Below are 14,824 nucleotides of genomic sequence, written 5' to 3'. Positions count from 1 at the left end.
TTGTGTACATGACTCTGTATGTTCCTCTGTATGTTCTCCCAGGTTCTGGGGTTCAACACGCGGCAGCGGAAGGCCTTCCTGAACGCGGTGATGCGCTGGGGGATGCCACCTCAGGACGCCTTCACCACACACTGGCTGGTGAGAGACTTGCGGGGCAAGTCAGAGAAGGAGTTTAAGTAAGTTACCCCCCCCCCCCCCCGTATCTGCCGATCTGCTTCATCACTATGTATACAATTCATACACACCTCACACTACATACATACTGCTACATGACTGTATACTCTCCCCATACATGTATATACACCTCACACTACATACATACTGCTACATGACTGTATACTCTCCCCATACATGTATATACACCTCACACTACATACATACTGCTACATGACTGTATACTCTCCCTATACATGTATATACACCTCACACTGCATACTGCTACATGACTGTATACTCTCCACATACCTGTATATACACCTCACACTACATACTGCTACATGACTGTATACTCTCCACATACCTGTATATACACCTCACACTACATACATACTGCTACATGACTGTATACTCTCCCCATACATGTATATACACCTCACACTACATACATACTGCTACATGACTGTATACTCTCCCCATACATGTACACACCTCACACTACATACATACTGCTACATGACTGTATACTCTCCACATACCTGTATATACACCTCACACTACATACATACTGCTACATGACTGTATACTCTCCCCATACATGTATATACACCTCACACTACATACATACTGCTACATGACTGTATACTCTCCCCATACATGTATATACACCTCACACTACATACATACTGCTACATGACTGTATACTCTCCCTATACATGTATATACACCTCACACTGCATACTGCTACATGACTGTATACTCTCCACATACCTGTATATACACCTCACACTACATACTGCTACATGACTGTATACTCTCCACATACCTGTATATACACCTCACACTACATACATACTGCTACATGACTGTATACTCTCCCCATACATGTATATACACCTCACACTACATACATACTGCTACATGACTGTATACTCTCCCTATACATGTATATACACCTCACACTACATACATACTGCTACATGACTGTATACTCTCCCCATACCTGTATATACACCTCACACTACATACATACTGCTACATGACTGTATACTCTCCACATACATGTATATACACCTCACACTACATACTGCTACATGACTGAATACTCTCCCCATACCTGTATATACACCTCACACTGCATACTGCTACATGACTGTATACTCTCCACATACCTGTATATACACCTCACACTACATACATACTGCTACATGACTGTATACTCTCCCCATACATGTATATACACCTCACACTACATACTGCTACATGACTGTATACTCTCCCTATACATGTATATACACCTCACACTGCATACTGCTACATGACTGTATACTCTCCACATACCTGTATATACACCTCACACTACATACATACTGCTACATGACTGTATACTCTCCCCATACATGTATATACACCTCACACTACATACATACTGCTACATGACTGTATACTCTCCCTATACATGTATATACACCTCACACTACATACATACTGCTACATGACTGTATACTCTCCACATACATGTATATACACCTCACACTACATACTGCTACATGACTGAATACTCTCCCCATACCTGTATATACACCTCACACTGCATACTGCTACATGACTGTATACTCTCCACATACCTGTATATACACCTCACACTACATACATACTGCTACATGACTGTATACTCTCCACATACATGTATATACACCTCACACTACATACTGCTACATGACTGAATACTCTCCCCATACCTGTATATACACCTCACACTGCATACTGCTACATGACTGTATACTCTCCACATACCTGTATATACACCTCACACTACATACTGCTACATGACTGTATACTCTCCACATACCTGTATATACACCTCACACTACATACTGCTACATGACTGTATACTCTCCACATACCTGTATATACACCTCACACTACATACATACTGCTACATGACTGTATACTCTCCACATACATGTACACACACCTCACACTACATGACTGTATACTCTCCACATACCTGTATATACACCTCACACTACATACATACTGCTACATGACTGTATACTCTCCCCATACATGTACACACACCTCACACTACATACATACTGCTACATGACTGTATACTCTCCACATACCTGTATATACACACCTCATACATTGCCGTGTGCTCACTACATTCATGTATACTCACCAGACATTTCATGCACACTGCTGTATATGCTTCACTACACGTATGTATGACACACGCAGCATAGTTGCACTGGCTGTGTGCTCACTACATAGAGCCGTTTCCCATGTGATGATGTCCTTACTCATCTGATGCCGCTTGGTGACGTCTGTTTCCTGGTGGTGGTGACAGAGACCCTCACCTCCTCCCTCACACAGACAGACATTATAACCTGCACCTGGCGACACCGGGGTGGACAGAGCTGTGTCCTCATACCCACCGCCCGATGCAGGACAGAAATCCCAGAGGCTGAGCGGGCCAGGATGCTGTGGCACGTCTGATGGGGCTCCTCTGTGTGGAGCCATTGTACTGCTAACCTGTGGATCATGAAATGTAAAGGTATCCTGTCAGTGGCCAGCAGGGGGCAGCGCCGCCTCACTTATACATCAATTCCTTACCTGCTGCCATAAACGTGACAGCTGAACTGTGCGCATTGGAGATCCGGCGGGACGGTTCTGTCTGCATCTGCTTGTATAATGCCGCAATATACTGCAGCGCTGTGATGCAGATCAGGTGCTGGGATAAAGGCATATCCCTGTATTGCTATTAGATTAACCCCTTCCGGTGCAGGTACAGGTGCTGTGCCCACGCCATCATTTGCTGGTGCTGTTTGTACTACCTAACCGACACCCCATGACCCGGACACCTAAGTGGTTGTACACAGGAGACTGGCTCGCCATGTTAGCCCAGCAGTGCCCCGTGACACTGCCTGCCTGCTCGTGAGCTCCCGGATCTCCCTGCCCCCTACAGCTGATCACTATAGGAAGCGAGCAAAGCAATCACATCAGTGGAGATCATTTTGGTTGTGAAACCCCCTCACAGTCATAGCAGTGGATATAGTTTTGGTAGTTATATCCCGTCATAGTCATAGCAGTGGAGGTAATTTTGTTTGTGATACCCCCTTACAGTCATAGCCATATAGATACTTATGGTAGTCCCAACAGTATAGATACTTATGGTAGTGTTAACCCCATGCAGTCATAGCAGTGGAGCTAATATGGGTAGTGATACCCCCTCGCAGTCATCGCCATGAAGATATAATTTTGGTTGCGTTAACTCCTCATAGTCATAGCAGTGGAGATAATTTTGTTTGGGATACCCCCTTGCAGTTGTAGCAGTGGGAAAAGCTATGGTTGTAAGACTCCTTCACAGTAATGTCAATGTGTAAATTTGGTTGTGTTATCCCCTCGTAGTGATAACAATGGACATCATTTTTGTTGTGATACTACCTCTCAGTCATAGCAATGGAGGTAATTTTGGCTGTGATACCCCTCGGTGTCATAGCAGTGGAGATAAACTTGGTAACGATACCCCTCGCAGTCATAGCAGTGGAGATAATCTTGCTAGTGATACCCCTCGCAGTCATAGCAGTGGATGTAATTTTGCTTGTCATACCCCCTCATAGTCATAGCAGGTTCTGTCCTCAGCTGTGTCTCTCTTGTATCCTAGAGCCTACGTATCTCTGTTCATGAGACATCTTTGTGAACCGGGCGCAGACGGCTCTGAGACCTTTGCTGATGGTGTCCCCCGAGAAGGGCTGTCCCGCCAGCAGGTGTTGACCCGTATCGGTGTCATGTCCCTGGTGAAGAAAAAGGTAAGCTTACCTTACAAGATGAACTCCACAAGAAAACACGGGTTAAGGGCTGATTCACATGACCATGATCGGTGCGGGAAATACTGCCCTAGTGTCAGCCACATCTCCTGTAATTTATGGTACAGTCAGCTCCTATCTGATTGCAGGTCTATTGTACTGTACTCACATAATAATATGAGTACAGTACATTAGACCTGCACTCAGATAGGAGACGACTGTATCATAAAACACAATGCAGTCAGTTTGGGTCTGGGGAGCCGCGTTCGGTCTGGGAGATGTGGCTGACACATGGACTATATTTCCTGGACCGTGCATGGTCGTGGGAATCTCACACATTTCATCTGCATTTACTGTCACAGGTGCAGGAGTTTGAACACATTAATGGACGCTGGAGCATGCCCGAACTAATGCCCGATCCCAGCCTGGACTCCAAGCTGTCATCACGGGCCTCCTCACCCACTATAAAGACCAGCACCACCACTCCAGAGCCCAGCCTCACCAACACCCCGTGCACTTCTAAACCAGGTACAAGGGGGCTCTCTAATGTGCTGCTATATGGGGATAGAGTTGAACCATTTGAATGGGTTGCACTTATTGACTGTTATTGCCTTGAGCGTGACAGTATGTACTATAGAGGAGGGGGCCGGGTATCCCACCTACTGTTCCTCTACAGCTGCGTTTGTATTATTCTGTAGCCACTCCAGCACCCAGTGAGCGTGCCGAAAATGGGGGGACTCCGGTCGACAGAGAGGATGCAGAAAACCGAGAACAGAAAGAGAAGGATGTAAAGGGGGTAGAGAAGAGAGAGATGGAAGGAGATGTCACTGCGACTGTGCGGGTAAGAACGGCAATGCCCATCAGGCCTGAGGACATAGAGACTAATTCCCACTTTATGCTGTCACAAGACAGGCATTGAATTTTAAGCAGAAATCATTCAGATTTTATGTAAAGGGATACTTCCATCAGAAAGGCGTATTTTTTTAAAAAAATCATAGAAACTAATTTTTTTTTTTTACATTTTTGGCAGTTCTTTTTTTGCTATATGACTGAAAATTACGATAAGACCTCCTATGTAGATGGGTAATCCATTATCAGTTTGCTGCTATGAGGGGAAGATATTATCTGCAGGGTAATCCTCATGGTAATAGTAGGCGCCGAACTGGAATGACACTATGAACAGGGCTGCGGAGTCAGAATCAGGGAGTCGGTATTGTTAGGGTGGAGTTGGAGTCTGAAAAATTTATCTACTTCGACTTAAAAAGAATAGTCAATTGTGTAACTAATTCATTAACTTTCATATGAATTCAGAAAAGTTTAGAAGTGTTAATCATAAATCTATTTTATGTTCCCTATTTATCAAAAACAGTGATAAGCAGTGTGTTCTAGTGGAGATAGATAATCAGTTCCCATCTCTCCTGGGTTCTCCCCTGTCCTTATACTATAAACAGTGATAAGCAGTGTGTTCTAGAGGTGATAGATAATCAGTTCCCATCTCTCCTGGTTTCTCCCCTGTTATACTATAAACAGTGATACGCAGGATGTTCTAGTGGTGACAGATAATCAGTTCCCATCTCTCCTGGGTTCTCCCCTGTCCTTATACTATAAACAGTGATAAGATGTGTGTTCTAGTGGTAATAGGTAATCAGTTCCCATCTCTCCTGGTTTCTCCCCTGTTATACTATAAACAGTGATACGCAGGATGTTCTAGTGGTGACAGATAATCAGTTCTCACCTCTCCTGTGTTCTCCCCTGCCCTTGTACTATAAACAGTAATAAGCAGTGTGTTCTGGTGGTGATACATAATCAGTTCTCACCTCTCATGTGTTCTCTCCTTTTTTATACTATACACCAGGGATCAGCAACCCTCGGCACTCCAGCTGCTGTGAAACTACACCTCCCAGCATGCAAACATGCTCAGCTGTACTCACAACTCCCATAGAAGTTAATGGAGCATTCTGGGAGTTGTAGTTTCAGAACATCTGGAGTGCCGGAGGTTGCTGATCCCTGCAAGCAGGGTGTTCTAATGGTGATAGATAATCAGTTTTTACCTCCCCTGTGTTCTCTTCTGTCCCTTATACTAGTGATAAGCAGGGTGTTCTAGTGGTAATAGATAATAATCGGTTCTCACCTCTCCTGGTTTCTCCCCTGTCATACTATAAACAGTGATAAGCAGGATGTTCTAATGGTGACAGATAATCAGTTCTCACCTCTCCTGGGTTTCTCCCTGCCCTTATACTATACACAGTGATAAGCAGGGTGTTCTAGTGGTGATCGATAATCCGTATTCACATCTCCTGTGTTCTCTTCAGTCCCTTATACTAGTGATAAGCAGGGTGTTCTAGTGGTAATAGATAATAATCGGTTCTCACCTCTCCTGTGTTTTCTCCTGTCCATATACTATAAATAGTGATAAGCAGGGTGTTCTAGTCGTGATAGATAATCCGCTCTGGAGTATAAAACAGGATGTAACTCAGGATCAGTACAGGATAAGTAATGTATGTATAGTGACTTCACCAGCAGAATGGTGAGTGCAGCTCTGGAGTATAATACAGGATGTAACTCAGGATCAATACAGGTAAGTAATGTGAAGTTATTCCATCATATCTGTTTTGTAGACCCCTACTCCTCAGGATACAGCGAGTCCATCTTCCAGCATTGCACCTGATAAGAGTGATGAGAAGCCGATACCAGAAACATCAAATCAGCCACATGGGATACAAGATCCTGGATCTCAAGCATCGGTGGTGGACAACCGGAACGGTCTGTATACTGTACATTGTGTATGTAACGAGCTGACGCAGCGGTGCTGTGTTCCCCTAGTGTGAGACTATGGAAGCTGCTGTACCGCTCTGTATTACAGTATTTTATCCCCATAGTCTTATATGATCAATATACGCCACCATAACAGAAACTTGCATTTTGCTGAAATGCCTTGTTTTTTTTTTTTTTGCTCAAAATTTTCCATTACTTCTAGATGATTTCTAATTATTAACATAGACTATGTTCATTTTTTAGCACCTCAGCCAGAGAAAACACAAGATGGCGCCACTGAGAAGGATCTTACAGCTGAGAGACTGGACGCCGGACAGGGGGAGACGCCAAAGGGTGAGTCTTAAAGGGGCTCTCTGTTTTTCTACGCTTATTTTACTGGCATCGGCTGACCATCTTATGCAAGAATGCCCATTGTTTTCTGGTCTGAGGGCCCTGTTGTCAGATTGAACCACTGCCAAGGGCCACAATAAAATTTAAAGCACTAATACCATCTGAGATATTTTATGGTAGATCAAAAGTACCTTCCATAAATGTCTAATAGGTGCTGGTTCCACTTCCAGAAGTCCCAGTTACCAAGAGATTGGGGATCCCCTTCTCTCTCATTTGCACTCCAGAAAGGAGGAGACCAGGCATACATACCTCTGACTCCGTTGTAGTTTATGTGAGGTCTCCGTGGCCACATTGTGCATTAGTGCTTACCTTTCCCTGCGCCCAGGCATACATAATTCTCTGAGCAGCCACCAGACACAGGCAAGCTTGTCTATGGCCAGGTGGTTGGGGGCCACACAGAGTGGCATTGAGGGCTGCATGTGGCCCCTTGGCCACAGGTTGTGCACCCGTGATCTAATGTGTATGAGGGCTCCTCCTGACTTTTTCCCAGTGCCAGATGTTGGCCTTCAACATGTCCAATGCTTTTGTTCTTGGGGAGCTCTGGTGAGCATGCACCCGTATGGGAAGATTAGGAGAGATAGCTGTCGTCTGAGCTAAAATTCGACCAAAAAGAAACATAGTGGGAAGTAAGGGAAAGGACGTCACAGCAGTACAGTGCTGGCAGATTCCACACAAGGGATGCACCCCCTGCTTCTGAGTGAAAGGCATCTAGCTGTGCAGCTAAATCAAAGAATAATGTGGCTGAAAGAGACTTTAGGGAAGCCCAAAAAAGACCTGTTTCTTCACAGTTTTGATTGTACAAAGAAGCACAGTCATTATACAAACTTTTTTTGAAAACTCAGGTACACTTTAATGTCACATATGCCAGATAGGTGAGATTACTTGAATGTTGAGATGGAACAACCTCTTTAAGTAGTCATATGTCAGCATAGAAGTAAGATATCTGAAAATTGGATTTTTATGTTTGCAGTGTACAGTGACATGTAATGGACTACATAATGACACTGGTACTTCTGCTGGCATCTAGGGGTCTCCAGCTGTGCTGAAACCACAACTCCTTGCATGCTTTGAGAGCCTAGCAGTTAAGAGATGCTATAATTTACAGTATGAACACAGCTGGAGACCCACGGGTTGTAGACCACGTGTGTGGAGAAGCCATGTTCTAAACACATACGCATAATGGCACATTCTGATGGGATGTAGCATCGGTAGACATGTCATCTACCCACATGGTGGCGTAGCCACAGTGAGTCATGCCAATTGTTCTGCTATCTTTCAGGACCAGAGGAAGTCAAGTTTGAGAGAGAGACTCTGAAAGAGCTGAAGACCAGCAATCAGCGCGACGAGACGAGGAGCAGTAATGGCAGGAAGGAGGAGAGCCGGCCCGAGAGGCCGCGCTTCATGTTTAATATTGCGGATGGGGGATTCACAGGTACCGGGAAGGGAATATGTCCACTTCTGAAACCCAATGTTATCGGCCCAGTGCGTCTAAAGTAATTTGCACAAGGTCTTGATGCCATTCTGTGTATACAGCTCCTCTGCAGAACCATGGGGGAGATTCATCGTCTTTCTGCGCCACTTTTGCATAGTAAAATAAAAAATGTGCAGACCTCATGTTTGTGACTTTTTAATCGTCAGTTACAATAAAATTTGTTGTGAGTGGCATTTCTGCGCCCCCCACGCCCCCTGTCTTTCTGAAAAGGGGGCATGGTGCAGGTGGGGGGGGGGGGAAAGGGGCCCACCATGCCCGACACATTTCTCTTCATTTGTGCCGTTTTCAGGCGCATATGAAGACAGAAATCTACTGCGGCTCGGATTTTATTCAGGCACACGGCCCGCCGGACAATGCACTTATATATGCCTTGTCATAAATTAGGCGCATTGTCCGGCGGCGCAGATTGGAGTAAAACGCCGGTCTTTGATAAATCTTCCCCCATGTGTCTCAGAATTGCAGTCTGGTCATGTTTCACTCCTTTCCATCTACTGCACTTGGAAGAGAGTGTGACTGCAGGATCAGACTACACTGGGTTTGTTTGTAGTCTGTAACCATGGAAACGGCTCTGCACAGGAGCAGTAGACTTCTAAACAAGGCTGCTCGTAAAGCCGCTTCAGTCTTTGTTTTGGATGCGCTAAAATAATCAAGTTTTTATACCCATTGAGAGAGATTAAAATGTGTTTTCAGAACTTCACACCTTGTGGCAGAACGAGGAGCGGGCGGCCATCTGCTCTGGCAGGCTGAACGAGATCTGGCACCGTCGCCATGATTACTGGTTACTGGCCGGAGTCGTTATGTATCCTTGTTCTCTTACACTATTATTGCTCTTTTTAAGTCAACGATGATGAAAATCTTTGCCACTATCTAATAGACTTTGCATTTCAATCCCTCCCCTCGCTCGTTCAAGACCTCTGCTTGCTCTCAGTGAATGAATATCTCAAACTTTTCACAGATGTTTGCTACAGATGTAGCCAATCTAAGCAATCCTCTCTGGACTCCAGGCTGATGTATTTGACCTGCACTGACACATTGTAGCAAAACTGTCAGGACTGTTCTGATGTTGTGTGTAAAGGCGGTGGCTAAAACACAGGAAAGTACTGATACTTTCCTCACAGATCCTCCACCGCCATCATTCTGCCACTGCCTGGGTCCCCGCTCCTTACTGCTGAGCAGGAAGTATAGACCAGTATGGATCTGGGCGGCAGCGAGGGAGTCATGAAGTATCGGTTCTTTCATGTTTTTGACCCCTTAACACAGAATGACGGACATGTACATTATTTGTATGTGGAGTATGGAGCTAGCTCACGAGCCGATTCCAGTCCACACATGGCGAGTATTGGCTGTGTATTACAATTGACACCCACCGGCGGTGACCAGGATCAGAGATAACTCAGATCCCAGTCATTTAACGCCTCAGTCGGTAGCGAGTGCAGCATCTGGGTGGTTGGACAGAAGGTGGGGCCTCCCCTACCCTGCGGTGAAATGTCTAGTCTAGAATGGACACAACTAGGGTTGAGCAAAGCGAGCGACTGATCCAAGGTCCAACGTTGATTAGCTCCAAACTTTATTTGAATGCTGTACGGAGATTAAAATGTATGGGCTCTGGAGATGGAAATTCTCGCCCCGGACTCCGGTGAATAACTTCGGGATTTGATTTTTCAACTTGAAAACCATTTGCAAACATGGATCCGAATTCGGCTTTGGTTTCGAGGTACCAGTCGGTTCCATTGTAAAAATCGAATGCTGAAGTTATTCACCGAAGTCTGGCGAGACTTTGGAGACAATGATTTCCCCTCGCTGGAGCCCATACATTTGAATACTGCACAGAGACGAATCCCCGTACAGTATTCAAATGAAGTTTTGAGCGAAGCAACTTCGGATCTTGGATCTGAAGTGCGTTTCGCTCATCACTAGATACAACTGATAACAAACCAGTATGCCACGTCCCATTGCAAGGTGGACAGAGAAATAAGGCAAAGAACAAACAGCAGGTGGCGCTGTAGAGATACATTTTATTGAATAGCTCCATGGCTTTAATACATGCAGTTACAAAAGTGCTCAGATCCCGCTGCTGGTTTTAAAAATGTAAAGTATTTTCCTTGGAACCCCCCCCCCCCCCCCTTTAAATCTAATCAAGTCAGATATATTGCAGAAATTTCTTACAGTTCCGCCACCAATGTTCAAAACAGGAAGTGTTGTCATAGGGACAGAAGCCTGGACGTCCCACCAGAGATCCTTATTGTCTTTTAGGCGCGGTCAGTCTTCCTTAACCCTCTCCCAGACATGGATATGCCCGTTGGCAGGACCTCCAGAATGACCCGCCCTTTGCCATAATTAACGAGCCATTCAAATCCGAGACCAACAAGGGGAACTTCTTGGAGATGAAGAACAAGTTCCTGGCCAGACGATTTAAGGTACGAGACCTCAGGGAGCTACCACTGTCCATCCATCTAATATCTTATATTTTACTCCAGAGCTGCATTCACAGTTCTGCAGACATTAATCACACAGCATCCTCTGCTTCTGTTATGTCTGCACAGAGCTTGTCTGGGACTTTGCTTTTTTAGGGAGGGTCATCGTCCACCAGACACTGTACAGAAAGCCCATGTAGGAGAAATGAAAGGTTCACCTGTGGTGTCTGTACACAAGCTTGCTGACTGTCTCCAGTAACACACTGTAGCTCAGGATCAGTACAGGATAAGTAATATATGTACACAGTGACTCCACCAGCAGAATAGTGAGTGCAGCTCTGGAGTATAATACAGGATGTGAATCAGGATCAGTACATGATAAGTAACGTATGTACACAGTGACTCCACCAGCAGAATAGTGAGTGCAGCTCTGGAGTATAATACAGGATGTAACTCAGGATAAGTAATGTATGTACACAGTGACTCCACCAGCAGAATAGTGAGTGCAGCTCTGGAGTATAATACAGGATGTGAATCAGGATCAGTACATGATAAGTAACGTATGTACACAGTGACTCCACCAGCAGAATAGTGAGTGCAGCTCTGGAGTATAATACAGGATGTAACTCAGGATAAGTAATGTATGTACACAGTGACTCCACCAGCAGAATAGTGAGTGCAGCTCTGGAGTATAATACAGGATGTAACTCAGGATCAGTACAGGATAAGTAATGTATGTACACAGTGACTCCACCAGCAGAATAGTGAGTGCAGCTCTGGAGTATAATACAGGATGTAACTCAGGATCAGTACAGGATAAGTAATGTATGTACATAGTGACTCCACCAGCAGAATAGTGAGTGCAGCTCTGGAGTATAATACAGGATGTGAATCAGAATCAGTACATGATAAGTAACCTATGTACACAGTGACTCCACCAGCAGAATAGTGAGTGCAGCTCTGGAGTATAATACAGGATGTAACTCAGGATAAGTAATGTATGTACACAGTGACTGCACCAGCAGAATAGTGAGTGCAGCTCTGGAGTATAATACAGGATGTAACTCAGGATAAGTAATGTATGTACATAGTGAGTGCAGCTCTAGTATAACACAGGATGTAACTCAGGATCAGTACAGGATAAGTAATGTAATGTATGTACGCAGTGACTGCACCAGCAGAATAGTGAGTGCAGCTCTGGAGTATAATGCAGAATGTAACTCAGGATCAGTACAAGATAAGTAATGTATTTACACAGTGACTGCACCAACAGAATAGTGAGTGCAGCTCTGGAGTATAATACAGGCTGTAACTCAGGATCAGTACAGGATAAGTAATGTATGTACACAATGACTCTACCAGCAGAATAGTGAATGCAGCTCTGGAGTATAATACAAGATGTAACTCAGGATCAGTACAGGATAAGTAATGTATGTACACAGTGACTCCACCAGCAGAATAGTGAGTGCAGCTCTGGAGTATAATACAGGATGTAACTCAGGATCAGTACAGGATAAGTAAGGTAATGTATATACACAGTGACTGCACCAGCAGAATAGTGAGTGCAGCTCTGGAGTATAATACAGGATGCAACTCAGGATCAGTACAGGATAAGTAATGTATGTACACAGTGACTGGACCAGCAGAATAGTGAGTGCAGCTCTGGAGTATAATACAAGATGTAACTCAGGATCAGTACAGGATAAGTAATGTATTTACACAGTGACTGCACCAGCCGAATAGTGAGTGCAGCTCTGGAGTATAATACAGGATGTAACTCAGGATCAGAGATGTATATTTCTATGTATAATCTGTAACATGATGTTATAAGGTGGACATACTTTACTGCACCCATGACCGATCCAAAAAGTTGAGCTCTTCCTGTAAGAAACCATTGTCCCATTTTCTTTTCTCAGCTCCTGGAACAAGCGCTAGTGATCGAGGAGCAGCTGCGCCGCGCGGCCTACCTGAACATGACACAGGATCCGTCCCATCCAGCCATGGCCCTGAATGCCCGTTTCTCAGAGGTGGAATGTCTGGCGGAGAGCCACCAACACCTGTCCAAGGAATCCCTGGCAGGGAACAAACCGGCCAATGCCGTCCTCCATAAAGGTAAATGGGACGTAGGAGTAAGAGAGGAAAGGAGAGAAGGAAGAGCGGGTGGGGGCCGTGTCCATGTATCCATGTACGTGGAGCGTGAGAGAGATTACTGCATCCACCAAGCTCTTCTTGTCATGGAGCATGTTCCCAACCATTTGATCTTGTACTTCAGTCACATCCAGAGCAGCATTCTGAATTTTGCTGGTCCCAGTCATCTGCTAGGCCTCACATCTTGCTGCCACGTGTCAGGAAGTTGCACGCCCTGCTGGATTGCATTGCGTGAGACGTACCCTTTGCTCCAGGACATACATCGGAATGGGATCCTAGCCGAGATGTCTGGGATGTGGCCGTCAGCAGTTTTCTAGTGAATGCAGATTTGGATGTGACTGGAGTATAAACCGTGATTAGTCTCCTGTATGCGGAGTACAGGTAACAGTTAGACTTTCTGCAGTGAATGCAGGCGTCTGCCATGTTCATCCACCTCTCCTCTGACCATGAGCTGGCAGGCAGAAGAGTAAAGAAGTGAACCTCTCATCCAAGACCAGTGGTCTCCAACCTGTGGCTCTTCAGAAGCTGAGAAACTACAACTCCCAGCATGCCCTGGAAGCCAGCGGATGTCGGGGCATGCTGTGAGTTGTAGTTTTCCAACAGCTGGAGAGCCGGCGGTTGGAGCTGCTGAGCGGGGTCGGGGTTGTGGGGTAGTGGTCCGGTGCCTTGTCTGAGCTCTCCCTCTATTCAGTGTTGAACCAGCTGGAGGAGCTGTTGAGCGACATGAAAGCCGACGTAACGCGCCTGCCTGCCTCCCTCGCACGCATCCCACCCATCGCCGCCAGACTGCAGATGTCCGAGCGCAGTATCTTGAGCCGACTGGCAAGCAAAGGGAGCGAGAGCGCAGCTCCTCCGGTGAGAGACCAGGCTGGGGTTGTCAGCAGATTTGTGGGCAGCAATGCTCTGGGTAAGCGGTAAGGAAGGGTGGGGGTGGTGGTCAAAGTCCATCCATAGTCTTCTTAACTTGTGGCACTCTAGCTGTTGCAGGGCATGCTGGGAGTTGTAGTTTATTAACAGCAGGAGAACCCTCTGGTTGAAGCAATGCTGTCATTTGCAGCTTAAGACTCTTTATATAATCCTGGAGGTTTCCTCAGGGGTAATACAAAGTAGCTCAAAGATGGCATTACTCCGGGCAAATACCAGACGCCCAGCGTTTACCCAGTGATAACACCGACTCCCATACTTACCTGAGGTCCTCGGTGTTACTGAAACCCCATATTCTGTATAAATAATATCCTTTACATCACCCTGCACAAGAAGTGCTAACTTACACAGATCCCGAGCCCCGACTTCATTTTACAGTTTATATGTAAAATTGTCACAGCACTGATCCAGTATGAATGTAATTATGAGAAAGGTGCAGTCACTGTGTACATACATTACTGATCCTGAGTTACATCCTGTATTATACTCCAGAGCTGCACTCACTATTCTGCTGGTGCAGTCACTGTGTACATACATTACTTATCCTGTACTGATCCTGAGTTACATCCTGTATTATACTCCGGAGCTGCACTCAATATTCTGCTGGTGCAGTCACTGTGTACATACATTACTTATCCTGTACTGATCCTGAGTTACAGCCTGTATTATACCCCAGAGCTGCACTCACTATTCTGCTGGTGGAGTCACTGTGT

At 45.4% G+C, this 14,824-nt stretch overlaps 1 protein-coding gene across 1 annotated transcript in view; it reads left to right on the top strand.

The window, feature by feature from the left end:
• CHD3 (chromodomain helicase DNA binding protein 3) overlaps positions 1-14,824 on the top strand; it is an 86,788-nt gene that overhangs the window by 66,894 nt on the left and 5,070 nt on the right. Inside the window, 11 exon segments of the mRNA XM_044278900.1 lie at positions 43-176; positions 3,827-3,971; positions 4,331-4,496; positions 4,667-4,809; positions 6,587-6,731; positions 6,987-7,076; positions 8,413-8,565; positions 9,316-9,424; positions 10,910-11,042; positions 12,956-13,151; positions 13,879-14,042. Coding sequence (XP_044134835.1) covers positions 43-176; positions 3,827-3,971; positions 4,331-4,496; positions 4,667-4,809; positions 6,587-6,731; positions 6,987-7,076; positions 8,413-8,565; positions 9,316-9,424; positions 10,910-11,042; positions 12,956-13,151; positions 13,879-14,042 — 1,578 coding nt within the window.

This window comes from Bufo gargarizans, chromosome 2 (assembly GCF_014858855.1).
Source record: "Bufo gargarizans isolate SCDJY-AF-19 chromosome 2, ASM1485885v1, whole genome shotgun sequence".
NCBI classification, from domain to species: domain Eukaryota; kingdom Metazoa; phylum Chordata; class Amphibia; order Anura; family Bufonidae; genus Bufo; species Bufo gargarizans.
Note: the sequence above shows the minus strand (reverse complement) of the source record. Positions and strands in the feature narration are given on the sequence as shown.